The 26,793-nt window shown below is 42.2% G+C and overlaps 1 protein-coding gene across 30 annotated transcripts in view; it reads right to left on the bottom strand.

Annotated features, from left to right (window-relative positions):
• The window catches only part of GPHN (gephyrin), a 591,738-nt gene that overhangs the window by 206,207 nt on the left and 358,738 nt on the right, over nucleotides 1–26,793 (bottom strand). For 21 of the 30 annotated variants that reach the window (XM_089681455.1, XM_089681470.1, XM_089681459.1 and 18 more), the window contains exon 9: nucleotides 19,347–19,442. The exons of the other annotated variants lie outside the window; for them this stretch is intronic. In XM_089681455.1, coding sequence (XP_089537581.1) covers nucleotides 19,347–19,442 — 96 coding nt within the window. The remainder of the gene's footprint in view (nucleotides 1–19,346; nucleotides 19,443–26,793) is intronic. 30 annotated transcript variants of the gene reach the window in all.

Raw genomic sequence — 26,793 nt, 5'->3', positions numbered from 1 at the left:
AAACAATAAAGAAATATGTTATGGTCATTTTACAGTTAAACACCAAAATTATACTTCTATTTCTATTATAAACAAACAAGCTGATCACCATCATACTTGGTATTTTTTTTAGAGAAAGGTTACAGATGTAGTCACAGATTGAGAGGCATTAGCTGAGTGTGCACAATATATGTGCACACTCAGCCAAGAGCATAAAGGTTACCAGTGGTGTAGCTATGAGGGTGTAGTCCACACCCAGGTGACACCTGCCAGAGTGGTGTCACCCTCCGGAGGCCCTCCCACAGGTTTTGCTACCTCCAGCGCTAGACCCGTTTTCTTCTCAGTGCCCAGCTTCTGCATTTAGAAGTGATAGCTCAACTCTCCAGGCAGCACGGCTGAGCCTGCACTGAATCCTCTCCACAGGTGAGACTAACTGACCGTGCAAGATTTGGAGGGGACAGGGGGCAATGACATCACTAGTGCTGGGCGGGCGGCCGGCCATCCATCCATCCAGGCATGTTGCCGGGCTGCCCACTGCAATTGCCTGCACCCACAGCATCTTCCCTGTGGACATTCCTATGCAGGCAGATCCAGTGACATCACTGGTGCCGGGCATGCATCCAGGAGTTGCCCACTGCAATTGCAGGCAACCACAGCATCTTCCCCACGGCCATCCTGATCCTATCACGATCCAGATTCATACAAACAACCATTGTCAGGTCAGTTCTGATACCAGTCCCATCCACATCCCCCATACATTGCATTGTCTGCTCCAAGATCACCATACTTTGTATTGTTATCTGACAAGTCTCTCCATCTCTGATGTCTCCCTGACTCAATCAAACGTAAAACAAATTACAAAATATTTTATACAAAAAAAGTCCCGTAAGGTGAAAAAACACCTACTTGCAAAAAGCAGTACAGTCTTCAAAGTTCTAACCCAAAGGTGATGACAGGCGTGCGAAAATATCCAAAATGGCTGAAATGCCCGCTCACCCTGATGAAGTCACGTGGTTAGCGTGACGATACACGTTGGCGGTGACGCACTTCCGGTCGGATGTCATTTGAGACACCCAGGATACCCATGCAACTACATCTGATCTGAGGTTTGAATTTACCCAATGCAATGGGAAAGATGGTGTAAAATGTGAGTGCATTATACACTATTTTGGTGCTATACTCAGTAGTGAATAAACAGTATTACACTATGGAAGTATTCACTTGTATTTTCTGAGGAAATGAGTGGCCACTTACTGCTTAATTGCCTGGAGAGGAGATCTGCTACCTTATGAGCCTATACTTGAGGGGAGATCAGTGTGGAGAGCTTTGGAGGAGTCCCGAGCATGAAGGATCCAGGTTTAGTGATCCTAAAAGCGTTTTGGCCCTTTGTGGGTCGAAACAGGGAGGTGAACAGGCATTTCAGCCACTTTTGGATATTTTCGTACACCTGTCATCACCTTTGGGTTAAAACTTTGAGGACTGTATTGCTTATTGCAATTAGGTGTTTTTTCACCTCACGGGACTTTTTTGTATAAAATATTTTGTAATTTGTTTTACGTTTACAATTAAGCACATTATTTTATGCATGGTTGAATGTACTGTGTTTATTAGCGACACAGTGGTTGTTATTTATGTGTTTACTGTGCCTGGAGCACTTCTGTTTTTTCCATTGGGAGGTTGGAGCACAATTTTTGGGGTTTAGTCCGATTTTGGACTTCCTGTTTGTTGTTTGTTTATCACTATTAGATCTGTTTAGGATCATTTGGGGCACTACTGTTATTTGTTGGTCCCATTTTGGACCTGTTAGGTGGCACTTTGTCGCACGTGTATTGTGTGAGTGATATAGACACTTATGTGCATCACTGTTTATATATGTTGTTTTGTTTATTATTGCATATTGATTTATTTATATTTATATATTGGCATCTTTACACCTTTAGACATCTTTATAATTTCTGATATTACTTATGTGCATATTGATATTTATTTATTATTTGTCATTTTTTGGTGGGGTTTATAGGGTATTAGCGCCACATTATTTTCTTTGTTATTTCACATTTGTCATTAGGTATATGACTGGATGTTGGCAGCTTTACCTCCGTGATTAGTATATAGGGACTTAGTAAGGAGCGCAGGAGGTCTTTCACACATGATCTTGCACTGACATCCCAAGACACTAACTAGAGTAACAAGGTGTATAATATCACTCGCTTTTCACAGAATCAACTCCTCATATATTCTGTAATCCCCAGTCCTACTGTATTATCATTAACTATCTCTGCTATCCCTCTATGCCATTAATGATCTCTTTTTCCTTTCCTATTCTCCTCTTCCACAATCACACCTGCCTTTTCCCCTGTCAGCACTGCTTCTTTCCACTTTCTGCTTTTCTCTTTCTCATCTTACTCCCCAGTCACGGACTCCCACTGCTTCTTATCCCTTACTGCACTGCCATTCTTGATCCTGACCTCCAATCTCCGATCTTGCTCAGCTAACTGATGTATACCGTGTCTTCTTTCATTCTGCTCTACTGTTAATAATCCCTGCTGCTTCCTCTCCCTAACAGCTTCACTGTCAATGACTTCTTGTATTACTTTCTCTCTTCTGATCACCATCATTGAGTCATGGTAGCTGCTCACGCTTGTGAGCAAGTGTTTTCCCCTTTTCAACAGAAGTGAATGTATCTAGAAGGATAACCAGGTATATTATAAAATTGTCATAGGGGTTCAAATACAAAAATAAATGGCTAGAGCAGTACAGACGTACAATGCCAATAACATATTCACATATACTTTCATACAAACTAGTAACAGCTAAAGTCACTTGAAAATTAAAGCCTATTTTCTCCAGACATTCTTTAAGAGGGTTTGAAGTAGTTATGCAAATATTCCAATAATACAGAAGAAAATGTAAATGAGACAAGATTGGCATTTTGGTGTCAGGCATTAGGCACACCGGCTTAAAGAACTAGATGAAACTGACTAGATGTGTAAGCCTTGCTAGTCACTGAATGCCACACAGTGTGCATTGTTTTATTTAGATTCTATTTGAAGTAAGCTGCAAGGCATTTTCTTCAAGTAAAATGCACAAAGAAAAATATATTTGACACAAAAACACAGCTTTTTAAGATGGCTTACTTTGCAGACCTTTTGTTTTTGTCCATATGGACATTGTAAATGCAATATTGGATGCAGAAAGCTGAAATGCTTGTGTTGTCAAAATATTTAATATCATAGTTCAGCAAATCTAGGATGTCATAAATTTTATGTGTGCTTCCATTGTCTATGCTTCATCTTACATAAAGGCTGAATGACTCTTGAATTTCATACTTCCTGGGTATATAGCCATAAAACAATGCATCTACTTTACAAAATAATAAACAAAAGCAAGCTTAGAGAAATATTTCTAAAATAAAAAGCACTCCAATAAACTTAATCATGTATCTAAGAAATGCATCACTTTAACATGGTCTATCGGAGTACTGCCCACCGACTCTATGTGTTTCCATCCACTTGCATCCCCTTCAGGTAGCATGGCAGCACAGCTGTGCTGTGACAGGGGAGAGGTGCAGCTGCAGGCTCTGTGTGAAATCCCCCGCTCGCCTCTCCCCCTTTCCTCCCATCAGCAATGGCTAGACCCATGAAAAGGGAGAGGACTGAAGTGCAGCAGCTCCTTCTCCCTTCCCTCTGATGATGCAAGCAGGCAAAGGACACTGGGACATGTAGTCCCCTCAGGAGAGCTACCCAATAAGGCTATGGGCTCTGAACTACAACTACCACAGAGCCGTACTTAGAGGGAGGAAAAAGCAGGCATTTGCCAGGCAAACATTTGGGAGAGGAGACATAGGAGAAATAGTGAGAGGACTGTGCTTTGGCAACCATCCCAGAGGGAGAGAGACTGAGCGAGGGACAAAGAGAGAGAGAGAGACCGAGCTGCTGGAAAGCCATTGCTGTGTGGGGAAACCAGAGAGTACAGAGCTGAGTGCAGGGGGACAGAGCCACTGCAAGGATATAGACTTTGCTATGCTACAGACTGGAGTCACTTCAGGTAACCCAGAGTTGAACAGACACCTATCTATAGTGATCACTGCTACTGTTACTACCATTAGTGACTGAGCCCTTAGGAACTGACTATACAGCTACATCAAACCTCTACTGCTGCCTGCAGGGCTTAATGACTGTCCTCAAGCATGCCTACAGTGTTACTGGGCCCCAAAGCTAGCCGGCTGAAAAGTCAGAACTAAAGACTTCCCTTACAGTTGCTACCCAGAGACTTTTGCCCCTTTCTTTATTTAGGAGTTACCACTCAGTGGATGCTACACCATACCATAGCCATTTAAATACAGTGCACTCCAAGTTCAGTTGTAGTGTTAATATTCACATTGCAGTTAACATTTTTATGCACTGTTTATTGCTGATTCATGTGTTCATTCTCATTTAGTGGTACAGAACCTAATCCTAAGCAACTTCTCTTAATAGTAAATAAAGAATGTTGTGTATAGGTGAGAGCTGTAAATAAATTTGAAGCAGCTAGTACAAAGGTAAAGGTAACAACTCATTATAAAATATTATATAAAGTGCAGCTGTAACGGAACCGGACCCCGACTGCACTAGGGTATTTCGGTTAGACTCCCGCTTCCCTGTCCGAACACAGATCCATGGACACCACTGCTGGCCATACAAGACGAGACAGCACCAGACTTGAAGGACTTCAGGAGCTAGCCTGCTTTATTTTAACACAGACACAAGATATAAACATTCAAGGGAACAACCCACCTCCCTGCATGTGGACATAGGGCAGGGCAATACATTTAGTAACAGGAGACACACAGCAGACACCCCCCACCAGGCCAATACACAAACACATACATCCCATAATAGTTTGCTCCCAAGCAAAACACACAATAGAACAATGGGACAACCACATGGCATTAAACAATGAACAACCCCCACCTATACATGTCTATACAATAGCGGGACATTCCACCCTGTACCCCTAACAGGCACAGGGTGACTTACACATAAGAGGGATATGGGGAGCTGAGACAGGGGTCTCCCCACCTCTCTAAAGGGGGCTGTGTTCCATGGGCCCCCCACCCAAAGTGACTCCCATCACAGCAGCGCTAAGTAAATAAATTAAATAATTATTGTGAAACAGTCAAGTGTAGTGCTGACATAGGATAAAAGGCACAGCAATCACGGTGAAGGATAACACTGCAAAATGATCCAGTGAAGAAATCCACCACCTCTGTCAGATGTAAACTCATCAGAAAACTACTGGTAAACAGCATGTATGCACATCACATCAGGACATAAGAAACAGCCAGAAGCCTTTGTATGGAATGCTCCACCATGGGCAAACTGCAGGTGGACCCTCTCCTGTTTTCTTTGCCCTAACAGGAAATGTGACAAGTAAAAATGCAGGAACAATTCCTTGCCTGATACATCCTCCACGCTTATGGTCAGTGTTCTGTCAGTACTATGGACGGGCTGGCCGCACCTGGTCACGTGGTGGAGGCTACAGGGCGCCTGCCGCCGGGGGATAGAAGGGCGGGAACAGTACGCGCCGGGCACTTGGCATGGCTTAGCTGCAGCTAACATGCCGTAACTCTACCTATGTGCGGTGGATGGGGGCAGGGCTCTCCGGCTGGCTGCGCCGGTCTTCTGCTTTCTTTTTGGAACGCCGTCAGTAAAATTGGCCTCGTACTGGCCCACAATAGCCCATATGGTGGTCTATAACCTGTGGTCTATAATATGGTGGTCTATAACCTGTCTCAGGCAAAAAAATATGCTGTAAGTCAATAGAATTGCATTTATAAGAGGTTCTGAAGAGTCACAAAGCTTTTCAAGTGCAGTAAAAGTATGTACATACGTTGATGCTAAAGGGAATGAAGAGAGGTAGTGCAGCAATTACATTTTAGTTCAAAATGTAAGAGTTGATAGATCAGGATGCGATAACTGTCAAGGTCCTACCTTTTCCCAGAGGTTATGTTACTCCATGTGCTAGCATCCATCTTGGATTTCTGCTGAGCATGATGGGAATCTTTTATGCCTTCAGGTCTCTGAGGTCCATCCCCCAGAGGGGTGTGGCTGAGTACATATAAGCCTGGGATCTGCACATGCTCTTTGCACTTGTGTCTTGTGTCTTTGTCTTGCTACAGCTCTGTGTATACGCTCGTGACTCTTCTGGTATTCTGACTCGGCTTGTAACTAAGACCATTCTCTGTGTTTCCCTTTGATCTGACCTTCCGTTGCTGAACCCGGCCCGTGACCTGTGATTCTCTGTCTACTGTTCTGTACTGTTTTGTCCCGTTGTTATTGACCCGGCTTGTCTGACTACGCTATTGTCATTCTCACCAGCTACACGCCATTGGCGGCGGCCATTACCGCAGCTGGGGTGTCTCGGGGGCCGCGACCTGGTCCCTGGTTGCGTCAAGTCCATCCCCACCATCAGGGGCCCTGGTGAAGGGCAGCCTGGGACTTAGACTCCGCGCCCTGAGGGACTTCAGTCTGTTGGTGATGGTTGTTGTCAGCCAGTGCGTTACCCTGCCACTAGGCCTACCTGTCCGTTCCACAGCCCTGCCCTGACATTACCATTGACTCCAAGTCAAGCCATCTATTACCCAACATGAAATAGTGGACTTGGCAAAATTTTTGCTCCACCAAATTTCAAAGGCTTGGGTCCTGCTTAAAAAACAAAACAAAAACGAGGGTATATGAACTGGAATAGCTTGTAAAAGGTATAATATTCAAGGCTTGACATTCATTAATACATTATATCTACCAAACTAGGAAAAAGTACCCGCATGCCACCTACTGTATGCAGGTCTTGCTTAATCTTTTTAAGAAGAGAAAGAAATTTAAGCGTGAAATCTTTAGGAAGATTGATGCCTAAGTATCTGATCATTTAAATTGGAAATCAGTCCTAAGAAGACATACCATAGCCTCTGGAAGGGAAGCATTCAAGGCTTCAGATTTCATAAGGTTTATAAAAACAAAATCGTATAAGGTGCTAAATTTCCCCATCTCTGCCAGGAAGTTTTGAAGGGTCATCAATGGGTTGATTATAAAAAAAAAAAAGTAGATTGTCAGCATAGGTCGCTACTTTCAGAAAGGGACATTTACCTATACCCTGTTCCAAATTACTATGCAAATGATATTTTTCTCATTTACCTAAATAACTGATGTAAATAACAGTCAGCATAATTCTCATGTTATCAACTATTAAGAGTACAATTCAAATGTTATTGAACAAACCTCCTAATGATAACAGTATTTTTTTTAAACATAAACTTACAATGCACTGTTCCAAATTATTACGCAGAGTAAGTTTCAAAACACTTTATAGGTTGAAAAGAACTGAAAATTGTCATTTGTTGTGTTTGCAGCATATTTACTGAAATCAATGCTATTTCAATCAAACTTTTAACAACATTTTAATTTTTTAAACATTTTAACAGGCCACGTTACATTTTAACATAGGACCCCTTATTTGATAGCAGCTTCACAAGTCTTGCATCCATTGAACTTATGAGTTTTTGGACAGTTTCTGCTTGAATTTGTTTGCAAGATGTCAGAATAGCCTCCCAGAGCTGCTGTTTGGATGTAAACTGCCTCCCAACCTCATAGATCTTTTGCTTGAGGATGCTCCAAAGGTTCTCAATAGGATTGAGGTCAGGGGAGGATGGAGGCCTCACCATGACTTTCTCTCCTTTTATCCCCATAGCAACCATTGATGCAGAGGTATTCTTTGCAGCATGAGATGGTGCATTGTCATGCATGAAGATGATTTTATTACGGAAAGCAAAGTTCTTCCTTCTGTACCAGGAAAGAAAGTGGTCAGTCATAAACTCCACATACTTTGCAGAGGTCATTTTTACACCTTCGGGGACCCTAAAGGGGCCGACCAGCTCTGTTCCCATGATTCCGGCCCAAACACATGACTCCACCACCGCCTTGCTCACGTCGCAGCCTTGTTGGAACAGGGTGACCGTCCACCAGCCATCCAGTACTCCATCCATCTGGACCATCCAGGGTTGCATGGCACTCATCAGTGAACAGGACTGTTTGAAAATTAGTCTTCATGTATTTTTCTGCCCAATGCAGCCGTTTCTGCTTGTGAGCATTGGTTAGTGGTGGCCGAATAGAAGGTTTATGCACAGTTGCAAGACTCTGGAAGACTCTACACCTTGATGTACGTGGGACTCCAGAGGCACCAGCAGCTTCAAATATCTGTTTGCTGCTATGTAATGGTATTTTAGCAGCTGCTCTCTTGATCCGATGCATGGATCTGGCAAACCTCTTCCTCAATGTGCCTTTATCTGCACGAACCCGTCTGTGCTCTGAATTAGGCACAAATCTCTTAATAGTGCGATGATCACGCTTAAGTTTTCATGAAATATCTAATGTTTTCATACCTCGTCCAAGGCATTGAACTATTTCACTCTTTTCGGGCAGCAGAGAGATCCTTTTTCTTCCCCATATTGCTTGAAAATGGTGCTCTGCTTAATAATGTGGAACACCGTACTTTAGTAGTTTTTCCTTAAATTGGGCTCACCAGCCAATCTAATTATCACAGGTGTCCGAGATTGTTTATAGTGATCAAAAGAGCCCTGAGACACAATGCCATCCATGAGTTAAAATGAAAAACAAAATATTTAATCTTTGTGACACTTAAATAGAATTTGCATAATAATTTGGAACAGGGTGTATAATGGGACCATGGATACTAAGGGTTGGCCCCGATGCTTCTAAGGAAAGGTTCTAGAGTAAGAAGGACTTCTTTCTCCACAAAGCACGTTCCAGGTTCTTCCTGCCCTTCCGTCTCTTTCTCTCCACTCTTTTGAAGTGCACTGTATTTGTCTCTTTTCTCCTGTTTGTCTGAGGATCGCAGTCATCTACCAGCCCCCAGGCCCAGTGTCACGCTTTCTTGATGACATTTCAGCATGGCTACTGTACTTTCTCTCCTATGAGGTGCCTGCCATCATCATCGGTGACTTTAACATCCCAGTCAACGTTCTCACCTCTGCCAGCTCTCAACCTAACTTCCTCTTTTAACCTAACACAATGGTCACAATCCACCACCGACTCCAATGGCAACACCCTTGACCTTGTATTCACCCACTATTGCACTCCCTGTAACCTCTCTAACACCCCTTTTCCTCTCTCTGATCACAACTTTATCAGCTTCACACTCTCCCTGCCTCCTACCTCCCATGCCTCCAACCAGCAAACCACTACCTGTAGAAACCTCAGCCTGGACCTTCTTCACACTACTACTGAGCGCCTCTACGATAAAAGAGCACACCTGCCCTGCTCAGACCTGGCCACATCTGCCTACAACTATCTATCATCCTCCCTGGACAGTCTTGCTCCTCTCTCTACACGCAGAACCAGGCCTCGCCTGTCACAACCCTGGCAAACAGATGACACCAGAAGTCTCAAGAGATGCAGCTGCACTCTTGAGCGAACATGGCGTAAAACTAAATCCCTGAAAGACTTTACCCTCTACAAATCTTCTCAAATACAACTCCAGCCTCCACGCTGCTAAGCAAACCTACTACAACACTCTCATCAAGACCCTCTCATCTAATCCTCACCAACTCTTCTCTACCCTTAATTCCTTACTCCACCCCCCACTGCCTCCACCCACCAACTTACTGACTGCACAGGAGATTGCCAGTCATTTCAAGAACAAGATCGACACAATTCATGAAGAAATATCCAGTGTCAAGCTTCCGCCTCTAACCAACATACCAGGCCCAACTCCACACACATCTCCTTCGAACCTGTTACCACTGAGGAAGTTACCGAACTCCTTTCCAAGGCCCACTTCACCACTTGACCCCTGGATTCTGTCCCCTCACGACTGTTGCAGCCTCCTTCCCGCTCTATCCTAAACTCTCTAAGCTACATCTTCAACCTCTCACTCTCCATGGGCACCTTTCCCTCTCCGCTCAAACATACACTGGTCACCCCTATTCTCAAAAAACCCTCGCTGGACCCCACCTGTTTGAATAACTTAAGACCCATCTCCCTGCTCCTGTTTGCCTCCAAGCTTCTCAAGTGCCTTGTTCACAACCATATATACTGCTACGTCACCGACAACAACTTTCTTGATCCCCGACAGTCTGGCTTCCGCCCACAACATTCCACAAAAACTGCCCTACTAAAACTCACTAACAACCTACTAACCGCTAAAACCAATGGCCACTACTCCATACTCATACTCCTTGACCTTTCCACTGCCTTTGACACAGTCGACCACCTCCTCAGTAAACTCCACTCCATAGGCCTTTGTGACTTTGCTCTCTCCTGGTTCTCCTCTTACCTTTCTCAGCGCACTTTCAGTGTCACATACAACTCCTCCTTCTCCGCTCCTCTTCCTCTTTCTGTTGGGGTACCCCAAAGTTATTTCCTTGGGCCTCTCCTTTTCTCTCTCTACACCTCCTTCCTGGGCCAACTGATAATCTCCCATATCTTCCAATACCACCTCTATGCTGATGACACCCAGATCTATCTCTCCACTTCCCAGCTCATCCCCTCAATCTCCTCACGTATCACAAATCTACTAAGCGACATATCAGCATGGATGTCACACCACTACCTTAAACTTAATCTTTCCAAAACTGAGTTGGTAATATTTCCTCTTCCCGGATCCCCCACTCACGACTTTACCATTAAGATCAACAGCACAACTATTGGTCCTTTCCCTCATGCCAGGGTGCTAGGCGTAATCCTAGACTCTGACCTCTCCTGTTCATCCCACATCCAATCACTGGCTAAATCCTGCCACCTCAACCTCCGGAACATTTCTAAAATCTGCCCCTTTCTTACCAATGACACCACAAAACAACTTATCCACACCTTGGTTTTATCCCGCCTTGACTACTGCAACTCCCTCTTCACTGGTCTACCGTTGCGCAGGCTATCCCCTCTTTAGTCTATTATGAATGCTGCTGCCAGACTCATACACCTTACCAACCGATCAGCGAATGCTGCCCCTCTCTGCCAATCCCTTCACTGGCTTCCACTAAGCCAATGTATAAAATTCAAAATACTAACCACAGCTTACAAAGCCATCCACAACACTGCTCCTAGCTACATCGCCAACCTCATCCACAGATACTGCCCAAATCACCCACTTCCCTCCTCCCAAGAAATCTTCCTCTCCAGCTCCCTCATCACCTCCACCCACGCTCGCCTCCAGGACGTCTCCAGAGCCTCCCCCATCCTCTGGAACTCCCTACCACAGTATGTCTGATCAGCCCCCACCCTGTCTGCCTTTAGGCGATCTTTGAAAACTCACTTATTCAGGGAAGCCTACCCCACCTCCACCTAAGAACTGTACTTAAATCACCTCCACCAGATAATCCCCCACAGCTATCACCTTTTGTATCACCTCCCCCTTCCTTTAGATTGTAAGCTCCATGAGCAGGGCCCTCATATTCCTTCTGTACAGAAATGTATTGTAATTGTACTGTCTCCCTTATATTGTAAAGCGCTGCTCAAACTGTTGGGGCTATATAAATCCTGTATAATAATAATATTAATAAAGATCAACGGAGACAAAGGGCAAACCTGGCGGGTCCCATTGGTAATCTGAAATGGATCTGATAGGTTTCCATCGATCTTTACCTGTACCGTAGGATGAGAATATATTGCCCTAATCCAAGAAATCATCTTACTATCCAAACCCAGAAGGGCCAACGTCCCCTCCATAAATGTCCAGTTCACTTTATTAAAAGCCTTTTCAGAATCCATAACAACAGCATTAGAGGAGTAGAACATGAGCAGGCAGGATGTACGATGGTCAATGCCTAAGCTGTATTATCCCTGGCTTAATTAGAGGTGATGAAGCCCACCTGGTCCAGATGGACAATACACTATATTGTCAAAAGTATTGGGGCACCCCTCCAAATCATTGGATTCAGGTGTATCTGATCACTTCCATGGCCACAGGTAGATAAAATCAAGCACCTAGGCATGCAGACTGCTTCTACAAACATTTGTGAAAGAATGGATCGCTCTCAGGAGCTCAGTGAAGCATGGTATCGTGACCACCTGTGCAATTTCCTTGCTACTAAATATTCCACAGTCAACTGTTAGTGGTATTATAACAAATTGGAAGCAACTGGGAACAACAGCAACTTGGAGTGGTAGGCCATGTAAAATGACAGAGTGGGGTCAGTGCATGAGCACAGTGTAGGGAACTTTTAAGGAGTCAAGACATTTTGGACAATTTCATGCTCCCAACTTTGTGGGAAGAGTTTGGGGATGGCCCCTTCCTGTTGGGATGAAGTAGAGCAGAGACTGCGAGCCAGGGCTTCTTGTCCGACATTAGTGAATGACCTCACAAATGTGCTTCTGGAAGAATAGTCAAACATTCCCATAGACCCAATCCTAAACCTTGTGGACAGCCTTCCCAGAAGAGTTGAAGCTGTTATAGCTGCAAAGAGTGGGCCAGCTCAATATTGAACCCTATGGACTATGACAGGGATGCCATTAATCTTCATGTGCATGTAACGGCATGTGTCCCAATACTTTTGGCAATACAGAGAAATGTGCCTGTCATTTTGACATAGATGAGGTTTCTTCCCTTCCTTTAGAATCACAGAAATATAGGCTTTAAGATTATCTGTCAGGAAGAGAGAACCAGAACCAATGGCATTGAAAGTTCTGACAAAGTATGAGAATAACACAGGTGCATAAGTTTTATAATAAAGTAGTGGAAAGCCACCCAGCCCTAGAGCTTTGCCACCCTGCGACTGAAAAATAGCCATGAAAACTCATCAGATGTAATTGGAGAGTCTAAATCAGCCAAAACCTCCGGAGAGAGACAAGAAAAGTTCTGGCACTTTCAAGCAATGTGAAATTACTTCAGGCCTACCTGTTCACTGTCTAGGGAGGGCAAGAGAATCAATATTATATAATGAGGAATAGTAATATTTAAATACCTCTGCAATCTCTTCTGTAGTTGAAACTTTAGCGACATTATAATTAAAAATTTCAGGAATATACCCACAAGCTTGTTGAGTCCGAAGGACCCTGGCTAATGATTTACATTTATTCCCTTTTTCATAAAAACTTTCTTTTACATTTGGCAATCACCCCTTAGCTCTATGTAGATTTAATGATTTTCGGTGTTCCCTTTGTGCAGTATGTTCTGCTAAGATTGAACTTGCAAGTGATTTCATTGCCATTTACAATCTTTGTATATCCTTCAGAAGACTATCAATCTGTTCTGTCCATCACACACTTTAATTTAACTGGACTGATAACACAGGAGTAATCCTGAGGTGTAATTTGCATGACTGCTTCAGGTGCCAGTTAAGTGCATATATTAAAATTAGACCTGGACTTTATACTGTACATTCTTTATATGTTCTCCTTTTGGTCCTTTCCTTCTTACACATGCAGTCTTCCCTTTTGGAGAAAGTGCTTTGCTTTTTGGATTAGTCAGCAGCCAGGGTAAGATGTTTGAGATGGGGACTTAACTATGATCTTCTGACAAAGTCTGCTAAGGTTGCATGTTTGGCAAAGGACTGTGTTCAGAGCAGTTAATATAATTTATTATGAGTGTTTTAATATGTTTTCATACTCAAAAAATAAATTAACAGAAAAACGTACCTTAAAAAGAAGCCCTCCAGCAGTGTGCTGTTCCTGCTGACAGGGCTTACATCTTCTCCTGGTCCTTCCGCTGGATTCATGGGCACCAGCAGCTTGAATTGCTGAATCGCAATGACATCACTCCCACGCATGCGCGCTGGAGTCAATGTTTATGGCACACAGCTCTGAAGAATGGCACGTGTATACCATTCCTTAAGAGAACATGTGTGGGTGCTGCTACACAAGTAAATATTTTCTAAAGCAATATTCAACAATATGTTTATATTTCAAATTTGTTTTCAAATTCGATTTTGTTTTCAAATTCGATTCAAATTTGAATTAAATTTCAGCCCCAATTTTTTTTTTGTTAGTTCAGATTTGTTTAAATTAATTGCTATTGTAATTTGGATATATTTGAATTTCCGAACAAAAAATTCCTCTGAATTGCAATTTGGAACGATACAAACTGCACATGTCTACTAGTCACTACTGCATCTAACAGTACCCTCTGTCCCAGACTGACAATGAAGCTGTCCAAAAGTGTCTCTGTTGTTTATCACCTTAGGACAGGAAATGTGTTATCAGAAGGGAAGATCCATAAGGAGCACATCAAAGGCAGACCAATGTGCATGAGGTGAGATGAATGGCACCCTCGGTCTGGACTCCAGCCGGGCCACGCCCCCAACCAACACAAGAAATGTTTAACTGGCTAGATCACCAGGTTAAAATTATAAATAAATGAATGCATTCAGTACATTTAGGAATTGGCAAGCTGCAATATATAATTTTTTCTGTTTTGGTGTTTAATATTGCTTTAAAATAACCGTATAGTAACATTTTCTAGAGATGCTATACCTTTAAAAGAAGAACAACCATACTTACCTCTTCTGCCACCCACGCTGCTGAATGCTGCTCCCTTGCTGAAAAAAGGTTCCTTGAAGTCCACAGGGAAACCAACACATCCAGGAGTGTGTACTTCCATGATCCCATCATACTGATTGCTACTGCTAACCTCTGACCCTGGGTGTGTTTGGGGCCATGTACTGTACCTGCACAGATGTTAGATTGGGAGCAGTGGCTGTGTCCATGCAGACACTTCATCCCAATAGACAGCAATGGGACTGCTGGCATGGGTTGCATGCAACACCTGTGCATCCCTGTGCAAGTAAACACGGCCTTGCATGCGGCTCGGATTAAAACACTCCTTGTGAATGATTCCTTTTATAGCTTCTCCTTGAAACTTTGCTATAGCAACATGGTAGCTTTAAGAAGGTACACTCTGTAAGTTAAAGTTGCCAGAACTTACATCTGATTATGTAAATCTTACATACCGTATAGTGCAATAGTCATACTTTTATTAAGCAATATTTGTTTGACTCTTGCTGGTTGGATTCGGATGCAGACAGATTGCTTCCAGTGCTGCTCATTAGTCTCTGTATGCAAGTACACACTCAGATGCGAGTACAGATTGTTGCTGCGCCTGTCAGACCCAATGATATTTAACACATTTCTGGACGTGGCTGTACGCTGCTCTGGGCGTATAGACAAGTGCTTTTTCACGAACCTTTGGGTCTATGCATCTGTGTGAATTAATCCTACAGCTCCAACTCTTGGCTCCAAAGGAGGAAGCCTAATATTTATATAAACTATTTTATATTTACACCGAAAAAAAAAAATTGCACCAGTTCATAAAGTAGTAATGATGATTTCCCTATAACTAACTTGGGGTACATTCGCTGAGGGAGTTCTACTTGGCACACTGCTCATGGCTAGTCTCTAATGTTTCTGAGACACCTTTTTCTTTAAAACAGTGAAAAGCTAGGGGTGATCATTTTGTAGCACAAGTAAGCTCAATCCAAACGTTATATCTTCAGCACTTCTCATAGAAAAGCTGTAACTGCACCATCTAGTGGATAAACCAACATTTCAAACTACATTCAAAAAATGAGACAAGAAGGAAAACTGCATTGTGAATTCAGCCTTTGCTAAGCAAATAGAACACATTTCATAATTCATGTTGTTTATGTGAAATGTATTTAGACTTATAAAAGTATTTTTTATAGCTTTTTTATAGTTAGAGAAGCCCATTGGTAAAAGAACACTAAACAATTTACTTATCTTCCAAAACTGATCTATACACATCTATTCCTGTAATCTATTTTTTCGTAAAACTGTTTCTTGATGTGTTTTTCTGCCTCCCTGTAATATCCTTTGCTAAGCACCTGAACAATTCGTTTTACCCCTTGTTTGTTTGGAGCAAGCAGTGCATGTTAGTTACGGTCATGTGCACTGCCTATGCACATGACACATCTCATAGCTCATAATCCATTTCAGAAGCAAGAAGAAAGAAAGAAAAAAAAAAAAAAAAGAATTTGGACATTTGGAAGAGGCTGAGAGCGAAAGAAGGTTCTTTTTGGGGTTGAACATACATACTTGCATTATATATATATACACCAAAGTTTAGAGTCCCTTTAATGTATCATTTTATAGTCACGTCCTTTTATATACAGGTATACAGTATTAAATGCAAGCAGTTAATCTGCACAGCTATTATGCACTTTTTAAGCATTAAAAAAGTATGATTCTATCAGCCTTTCAAACTGCACATTCCCATAGGTTAGGGAATTTGTCGAGACTATTGTACAACAGAATAATCACCAAAGTTTGGCTACAATTATTTAACATTATATTTGTGATATGCAGATTCAGTAGAATAGCATATGCTTAGAAGGTAGTATATTGAGTAGTTCCACAGGCTATGACAAATATGGATGTAAAAATCTGACTACGTTCATGGCTGATACACTGACAAGAAAATTCTAATGTTTTTCCATCTGAAAACAATAAATGTTAATATTAATGTTAAGTAGTCACTGTCTATACCAACATCTGAAGAATCTGTTCTGAGAAAAGTTAGAAAGATAGAATGAATGATTCAAGAAACTTCTTCAGTTAGAGTGAAACAAATTGAAAGCTGCTGTGAGAAGTTGGTTATTTCTAAGACTAAGGTTAGTCACACATTATACGATTTTCTTATTTAATTTCCTTTAGATTTACCTTCAACTACTGTATGTAGTGGATCGGCCTGCCTGATTGCATACTAATTGAACGTGTTTAAGTTTGACCTCCTATTATATGGTTTTGATAAATCTAAAGGAAAATTGTACAAGAAAATGGTATAATATAATGGCCAGCCGTAGACAGTCTAAGACCACTTGGGGAAGCTCTTTGGTAAAGGTGCCTATTGTGGCTACTGTGGTAAAAGGTTTACTAAGACAGGAAAGAGGACTTTAAAGTTTTGGTAAAATTCATTGAAAAAGAAAAAAAAACATTTACACTAGGTAACTTGCCTCCTGGAAGAGATGACATTGCCTTGAGGACTTCATATTGCAAAATGTTGAGCATTTGAAGTTTGAGTCGTTAATTAACTTTTGTTGCTTCTTGATCTTAGGGTTGGTTTATTGCCATGCCTTTTAACAGGGTATATTCAGAAATGTCATAGTCATTGAAGCCTGTCTTAATTTTTCATGTATAGAATTTTTTTGGTTTGGATTTTTATCTGGTTTAGCTAGAAGTACCCTACTCTTTTTCCCAGTGTGTAGTGGCTTAGTTCAAGATGTTTAAAATTTATTTAATAGCTGTAAAGTTATTCTATCTGTATTTGTTGTATTCGATAGCAAGGATATGATTTCACCATTCCGTACTGTGTATGTATGTATGTATATATATATATATATATATATATATATATATATATACACACACACACACACACACACACGGTATATGTTTAAAAATACAAAAATGTTTTACCTTGCATTTCTATTTTACACTGAATTTTATGAAGTACAGGTTCACATATACTTTAAAGGTGGACAGTTTCTCACAAATTAAGTTTCTATTTCTTGGCAAAACATATATTCACATTCTATATGCAGCAGAATGAACACTACTATTTACTATAAGAATATGAGATGTCTAAGAAATAACTACAGTGGGGCAAAAAAGTATTTAGTCAGCCACCAATTGTGCAAGTTCTCCCACTTAAAAAGATGAGAGAGGCCTGTAATTGGCATCATAGGTAGACCTCAACTATGAGAGACAAAATGAGAAAAAAAATCCAGACAATCACATTGGCTGATTTGGAAAGAATTTATTTGCAAATTATGGTGGAAAATAAGTATTTGGTCAATATCAAAAGTTCATCTCAATACGTTGTTATATATCCTTTGTTGGCAATGACAGAGGTCAAACGTTTCCTGTAAGTCTTCACAAGGTTGGCACACACTGTTGCTGGTATGTTGGCCCATTTCTCCATGCAGATCTCCTCTAGAGCAGTGATGTTTTGGGGCTGTCGCTGGGCAACACGAACTTTAAACTCCCTCCAAAGGTTTTCTATGGGGTTGAGATCTGGAGACTGGCTAGGCCACTCCAGGACCTTGAAATGCTTCTTACGAAGCCACTCCTTCATTGCCCGGGCAGTATGTTTGGGATCATTGTCATGTTGGAAGACCCAGCCAAGTTTCATCTTCAATGCCCTTGCTGATTGAAGGAGGTTTGCACTCAAAATCTCACGATACATGGCCCATTCATTCTGTCCTGTACATGGATCAGTCATCCTGGTCCCTGTGGTCCCTTGCAGAGAAACAGCCCCAAAGCATGATGTTACCACCCCCATGCTTCACAGTAGGTATGGTGTTCTTTGGATGCAACTCAACATTCTCTCTCCTCCAAACACGACGAGTTGTGTTTCTACCAAACAGTTCTATTTTGGTTTCATCTGACCATATGACATTCTCCCAATCCTCTTCTGGATCATCCAAATGCTCTCTAGCAAACTTCAGATGGGCCCGGACATGTACTGGCTTAAGCAGGGGGACACGTCTGGCACTGCAGGATCTGAGTCCCTGGCGGCGTAGTGTGTTACTGATGGTAGCCTTTGTTATGTTGGTCCCAGCTCTCTGCAGGTCATTCACTAGGTCCCCCTGTGTGGTCCTGGGATTTTTGCTCACGGTTCTTGTGATCATTTTGACCCCACGGGGTGAGATCTTGCATGGAGCCCCAGATCAAGGGAGATTATCAGTGGTCTTGTATGCCTTCCATTTTCTAATTATTGCTCCCACAGTTGATTTGTTCACACCAAGCTGCTTGCCTATTGCAGATTCAGTCTTCCCAGCCTGGTGCAGTTCTACAATTTTGTTTTTGGTGTCCTTCGACAGCTCTTTGGTCTTCACCATAGTGGAGTTTGGAGTGTGACTGTTTGAGGTTGTGGACAGGTGTCTTTTATACTGATAACAAGTTCAAACAGGTGCCATTGATATAGGTAATGAGTGCAGGACAGAGGAGCCTCTTAAATAAGAAGGTGCAGGTCTATGAGAGCCAGAAATCTTGCTTGTTTGTAGGTGACCAAATACTTATTTCCCACCATAATTTTCAAATAAATTCTTTCCAAATCAGCCAATGTGATTGTCTGGATTTTTTTTCTCATTTTGTCTCTCATAGTTGAGGTCTACCTATGATGCCAATTACAGGCCTCTCTCATCTTTTTAAGTGGGAGAACTTGCACAATTGGTGGCTGACTAAATACTTTTTTGCCCCACTGTATATACCAAGACAACAGCAAAAAAGCTGTTATTCATTATTGACTAGAAGTATTTTTTATAAAGTCTCATATACATATATACATACATATTTTTATAAAATCTCATATACATTTGAATATGTTACTGCGAGTTTTTGCTGACACTCAATGGTTCTTACCAACTGTACTGTAACGGATGCACTTTGAAAGGAACCCGGGACAGCTGTAAAACCCTTTGCCATGATTTCTGAAAGCCTGGTGCGGGATGGATGAGTCTGATAAACAATACACAATGAACTATATATATGATCAAAACAGTAGATGGACAAAAAAACAAAACAAACAATGATCAAAACATAAATGAATACAAATAAAAATGGATTATGTAGTGCATGCAAACACAGCAGAAAAACAAAGTACTTTAATATTAAATTCAGGAACCTTCAATACCTAGGAGGAAGCCCGAGTGTTCAAACAGGCACAATCTCCAAGATCCATTACAATGACAGAAAACAAGACCTTGCCTGGTCATTCTCATGTACATGGTTTGCCTTGGGTCAAATGTGATGGTAAAACCTCCACTCTGCCCATCATTCGTTATGAAAAGATCATGCAGGGGATCTTTATTAGCATACTGGCTGAAAATTTTTCTACAAAGAATACAGGTTCTTCAAGCCTGGTATACACGGGTAGTTTTTTTGTTCAACCCAGACATATCAGGACCAGGAAATCAACTGCTATTTTTCAAGAAAAAAAACAAAAACCTTTAGGGTACTGCTTAGGCACAAATAATGTTTCTATGTGTTCTTTATAACATAGCAAATCTTCACCTTTTGAGCTCAAATCCATTTTAAAGTAACTAACCCCTTTGTAAGCTGCCTAAGCAGTACCCTGAAAAATTTACCTTTTGTCTTGAATTCCTCCTGAAAAAAAGCAATCCACTTCCTAGTGAGTGTGCTTATGCAGTCCATTACAGCGGGGGTCAGCAACTAGTAGATCGTGATCTACCAGTAGATCTTGGCCAGGTGACTAGTAGGTCATGGTCTGGGCTTTCTGACCCACCATCCCAGAGCACCAAACAGAGTGCAATGCAGAGGGACAACTTGTAAAGTTGGAGCTATAGTAACGAGCAGGAGCCGCATAAGTTTTTGTCTCCTCTATAGTGCTGGCTCCTATGCCCTGTCATGGTTGGTGGGTATAGCACATGCCAAGCATGACCCATTCAAGTGAATGAGGTTCTGCAAGAGCCCTGTAACCTTGTGCAGTACAGCAACAAAGGGTTATATAGGCAGCGGTGTGTTGCTTTCTCACCAACTGCTTTAATCAGCAGAAGCATGCAGTTGCGGGCGCTTGCAGTGCGGCCCCATTTACTTGAATGGGTCTCCACTGACTGGCAGTAGCACCCAACAAAAGCAGGGGTGTAACTCCTGCTGCGGCATGTGTATACCTTTGGCTACTGCCCCAGCAGCTAAAGGAGGTAGGGATTGGGGGAGGTAAAACCATGACTCAAACGCAGGGTTTTACCCCCCCCAACTTTACATGTCAATGAGCCCTAAGAGTGCCGCTGCTGGATGCAACTAAGGGCTTATTGACAAGTGCAGCAGGCACTGCAAACTGATCCAAGTGTGTTTGACAGGTGGTGATGAGGTGATATGTTGCCTCCTCACCACCTGCTGTAAACCCATGATTGCTCTTAGGAGGTGACACTGGCCGACACTGTGCCCAACTACTCCCATGTTCTTCAGGTAGATCTCCACCTCTTTAAGGTTGCCTACCCCTGGAATACAGCCTCATAGCAATATATCTGCAGTGTGAGATCTAAGGCACTATTTCTTTGCTGCTAGTCTCAGGAGATCTGATGATGTCACTACTGCTCATTGTTCTTTCAATGAAGGCTCAGACATGAGGAAGCAAAGTCCTATCTCTATCAAGATTCTTGCCTGCATATAGAGACATAATGCAAAACAAATCATAGTAAGCCAGTAGAGGGGAAAGATCAGTTGCAGGGAAATCACAGGAAATACTAGCGGCTAGTGCTTTACCCTCCACTTCCCCCTTTTTTTTGGCCACAGCTTTCAAAGTTCAGTTCCTCTTTACCATACAAACGGTAATTACTATTAAAGCCTGTGTTATTTACATGGGCATCAATTTGCAGTAAAACATATCCTTCTGAAATCTTGATTCATTAGGACACAAAAATGTCTTGTTCCCAGGTTCAAAGTTACAGGCAGTTGTAAACCAACATAATGACTAGTGAAGGGCTTTATGTTTCGCTGAACACACTAACGGCAAGGGCGTTCGGCGGGCTGTTGGCTCGCTGTGCCCCATAATGCACTGTGCCCTGACACTTGTGGTCTGGTGCATTGCTTTGGCCAATCACAGTGCATGATGATGCCACATCATCATCACAGTATCTAAGAACGGTCATCCCGGCGCAGCTGTCAAACGGTGGGAGACAGCGTTGAGACGGAGCATTTTTTTTTTCCTTTTACGAGTCTGCGGGTTGGCAGGCATCGTGATTGACGTTGCATCTACTTCGAGGGACATTTTTTTTATTTTTGTTTTTAATAAAGGCCTTGTCAAAGACTGTCTCCTGTCATTTTTTTACTACACTTTTTTTTCTTGTGAATGGGTAGCGGGACCATGTACCGCATACTCATTTACATGGGGGGGGGGGCAGGGTCAATAAATTGTCCCTGTTCGAAGTTAATGGTTGAACGTTCGGTAGGTTCAAACAATTGACCACGAACTGAATAGGGGGGTGCTCGGCCCATCACTAATGAGGATACAATTAATGATGAGATTATTTGACCTCTAAGCCACAAAGCATTTTCACAGCAGAGGAGTGAGACATCAGAGGTCCAAAAAAGGTTCTGCACATCAAGTTAGAGCCTAATTTTGCACCTTGCACTGAAAAGATGCTGCAACTCGTACACAGTTCAGCCTCTTGGGCCCAGGAGTATTAAAAGTAAGTCAATTATTATTATTATTTTTTTTACATTTTGGCTAGAGTAGAGAAGTCCTAAAATCCATGTCAAATGTTTATTGCTGTAAGATGGATAAAGACTCCCAATGTTTGAAATGTAACAGAGATGAAAGCAGGAGCTTTTCAAGGAAACCTTTGTTACCAATTGTATATTTAAAACTTGTAGCACATCCAAGACTCGGACAGGCAGTGCAATGTTTTTGAGTACCAGGAGTACCCAATACTTTCCCTTGCCTTTAACCCAAAACTGAAACTTTTGCCTAAAACCTAACCTTAACCTTGTACCCAGTCCTCACTAGAAACTTTTAGACAACACTAGTTTAAGTCCTAACAATTTCGTAACCTGGATACTTACCTTTTTGATGTCCAAAGTGTCCCAGCAGTCCTTGCACTGATCACAGGGGAAGCCAAAGCATGACGACTACTGTTGCAGTAATAGACAGGATGTGGTTCCATTCTTACAAAAGCCCTTTCAACGGAGTAAAGCCTATTTAAACAAGGGGAGGGCTCTGCCTGATAAGAGTACCTAAGGAAAGCCCCAGACCTTCCAGGTACGCATCCCATTCCATTTGCTCTGGTGATGAGGAGGAGATCGTACAGCCATATGTTCTGTGTTCACCTTGCCTGAGATCGAGTGGCATCTCTGAGCAGCGTAGATGACAGTTTGGACTAGCAGCATCAGTTTAAGGGAAAGAATGTGACTTGCTCCCTGCTTGCGAGCTTCAATCCATCGGTCTGCACATCAGTGTGACTTGGCAGTTGCTTGTCTATACATCTTCTTTTGTGAGGTAATTTCCCACAGAGTATTTTATTACTATTACATCGACAATAAATGGTTTATTTACATGTTACACCACCAGAGCTTTTCTGCAACTCCTGTTTGTTTTTATTCACCAAGAGTTAGGTGTTTTGGGAGTCCAACAGAAGAAGTTGATAAATGAGAGACAAGAACAATTTCTAGGATGGGGTTCCCTATCACCACATCAGGTGATAACTACCTCACACGACAAATTACAGAGGAATGGGAAAGGGGCCATCTGCATTCTCTCAAAAAAAAAAAGGGCATCCAACCCATAGGATTCTGGGAGATCTCTAGTTGAGAGTCTGTAAAGCAGTCACATAATTGAATAGGTTTGCATAGATGGGTACACAAATGCTGAGTTTTCCACATGTGGAGGGAAACGAGAACATAAGGGTGTACTGAAGGCAAAGGCAATTATACTTTTTCCAGTACTAGGCTGGCATAGAAGTTGACTGGTGTCAAGACTAATGTTTTTAAAGAGCACAAGGACTGCTCAGCTCATAAAACAGGTGACCAAGTGATCCTTGACCATAATATGGAGAGAGAGGACTTATGTAGACTCTGGGCAAAGTATGAGGGTTATTGGCCAGGAAGGCCTTTGTAGAAAAGGTGGTCCATGTTATAAAGCATCCATGTGTAATGAAGAGTATAGTGACCTGGAATGAAAAAAAAAGGCCCTGGTCTTTCTGCAAGTAGAACTGAGGGACATTTTAATGGAGATGCAAACAAAATTGTTAACAGCATGTTTGTGAACTTGGTGTCTGTTATAGACAAAATGTTATGCTGAAGGGATACTAATATATACACTGTATATTGAAATGAGGATTAGACAGATGTTTTGAGCAGCGCAAGGTCAGGGGAGAAGCTCAGGAAGGGTGCAGTGTTAACTGTAGGGGGAGGTGAGAGCGTCAACATTTGGGCTATAATCAGAGATTTGGCTGAGGAACTTTCAAAGAAAAAGATCTCCAAGGTAACCTGGTACACGAAGGTTCAGGGTCTGATTAGGGGTCTAATGATACAGCACCACAAGATGTGGCAAGTTCAGCAATGTAAACTACACTGAAGTATGGAGAGCTAGGAAGTAAGCCTCCCATCACATTGCGGCTGCTGTTAAAGTTAAAAGGATGTCTCATATGGGAGATATATTAGTAGGTCTATAGATGAGGTCCACATGCAAAATTTTAGAAGTCCTTGAAATCCTCCCTAGCAGGTAAGGAAATTTATATATATGTGCAAGAAAAACTGTCTGCCTTGTAAAGCAGCAAATAAGAACGTGTAGCACATTCAGTGGATAAGGGACAGCAATAGTGATTCTTGGTGTACATCTTCGAAGGACAGATTAAATTAAAAGGATGGGACTGGTTTGTCTTATGTAGAGAAAATGTTAATAAACGTCCCCCCCTCCACTTTTGTCAAGGGGAGGGGGCAACTTTTCATACAAATGTAATTTTAGAGAAGGTCCGGAGAGCTTAAAGATGAGAGACTTGCCACCAAGTAAATGACCTGCAGCAGATGAAGACTCTGTGAGGGGACAAACATACATATACACTTCATGGGGGGAGGGGCATAGAATGGGGTGGTGAGATTGGGGAAAGTAGCAACCTCAATTTACCCTGCAAGTGAACTTCCTAAGAGGAGCATAGCTTCGAAGGGCATGTGCCAAATGCACATTTCACGAGGACGTTCTACCAACCAGGATTTAAGTCATAAGGTTCTGCACATATACACAGAGAGTAGGACATTCTAGAGATCATGTTCTTAATGGCATCTACAAAGAAGGGCTGTGCTGAGGGTGAAAGATCATCTATATCTGTAGAAGGTTCACTACTGATATCCTCTTTGCAGTTTGCCATTGTCTGAAAAATCAACAAGGTAGCAAGATCCAGTTGCAGGGCTGAGCCCACCAAGGTAAAGATGACTGCAAAAGAGTAGATACCTATAATCTGAGCCTTTAAATGAGGGTATACAGTAGGTTGCTTATTTAGTGCAAGAATGGCTGGATCCACAGTGGAAATAGTTGATCTCTTCTTGAACTCCCCATGCATAGAGTACAAGGCTTCAAAATTATCAGAATAAGGGAAGAACTTATCTGAGTGAAGCCATTTTGCTTGATTCAGAAGTGTAATGGATGTATGTACTGTATATTAAAATGTTACTAAACCCACAACAGTAAAATCAGTCTGTAAATGCAGTAAACCATGCTTGTTATACTCACTGTGGAACCTAAGGGGTTAAGTCTCTGTATTGTGTAAAAAGGATGTTTGATTTTGTCCTCTCTGATCCTCCCCTTCTTCTACTGTCCCCAATCCATCTAAACACAGAACAGAGCCCTGGAGGCAAGCTGCACATGTTCAGTTTGGTGTGTATTGCTAGAGATTTTTTTTTTCTTAGGAGAGTGCATGTGATCAGCACAGAGCCAGAGGGTCAAGGGTTAAGCAGCCTCACAAGACAATCAGGGGAGAATGAAAACTCCTCCTACAAGCTTTAACCAGTGCTCTGCTGGACACTAATAGAAGTCCCAAGACTTCTATATACTGCTAATGAGAAAAGGTATTTAGCAGTTTATATTTACTAAAATAATTGCATTTTCATGTTCTGTGTACTGTGGGAGACTGGATATAGTGAATGCAGAGTCCTGGGTTTAGTTACACTTTAAATCATGCATAAAGTTATGGTTTACTATACGTACATACATCTTTTGTACATTTACCTACATCCACCATAATTAGAGGACCTTTTTACCACTTCTGTAATCACGTTTTGTTTTTAAATAATTATTATTATATATATTTTCTACTCTTTGGATTCACATTGGATAAAATACTTAAAAATACACTGCTCAAAACAATTAAAGGAACACTTTTTATTCAGAGTATAGCATCAAGTAATTTAAACTCCTGGGATATTGATCTGGACCGTTAAATAGCAGAGGGGGTTTTTAATCAGTTTCAGCTGCTTTGGTGTTAATGAAATTAACAACAGGTGCACTAGATGGGCAACAATGATACAACCCCCAAAACAGGAATGGTTTTACAGGTGGAAGCCTGGCATGTTTTTCCCTGCTCATTTTTTCTGACTGTTTTTTGCATTTGCATTTGGCTAGGGTCAGTATCACTACTGGTAGCACGAGGCCATACTTGGACCCTACAGAGGTTGCACAGGCAGTCCAACTTTTCCAGGATGGCACATCAACAAGCTCCATTGTCAGAAGATTTTCTGTGTCTCCCAGCACAGTCTCAAGAGCATGCAGGAGATTCCAGAAGACAGGCAGTTATTCTAGGAAAGCTGGACAGGGCCGTAGAAGGTCCTTAACCCATCAGCAGGACCAGTATCTGCTCCTTTGTGCAAAGAGGAAGAAGATGAGCACTGCCAAAGCCCTACAAAATGACCTCCAGCAGGCCACTGGTGTGAATGTCTCTGACCAATCAGAAATAGACTTCATGAGGGTGGCCTGAGGGCCCAACGTCCTCTAGTGGGCCCTGTGCTCACTGCCCGGCACCATAGAGCTCAATTGGCATTTGGACACCAGAATTGACAGGTCCACCACTGGTGCCCTGTGCTTTTCACAGAAGAGAGCAGGTTCATCCTGAGGACATACGTGAAAGGGTCTGGAGAAGCCATGGAGAACGTTATGCTACCTGTAACATCATTCAGCATGACCGTTTTGGTAGTGGGTCAGTGATGGTCTGGGGAGGCATAGCATGGAGAGATGCACAGACCTCTACAGGCTAGACAATGGCACCCTGACTGCCATTAGGTACCGGGATGAAATCCTTGGACCCATTGTCAGACCCAATACTGGTGAAGTGGGTCCTGGGTTCCTCCTGGTGCATGACAA

This window comes from Staurois parvus, unplaced genomic scaffold (genome assembly GCF_062004578.1).
Source record: "Staurois parvus isolate SC_StPar_1 unplaced genomic scaffold, SC_StPar_1.0 ptg000267l, whole genome shotgun sequence".
Taxonomy (NCBI): Eukaryota; Metazoa; Chordata; class Amphibia; order Anura; family Ranidae; genus Staurois; species Staurois parvus.
This window is presented reverse-complemented; position numbering and strand designations above follow the sequence as displayed.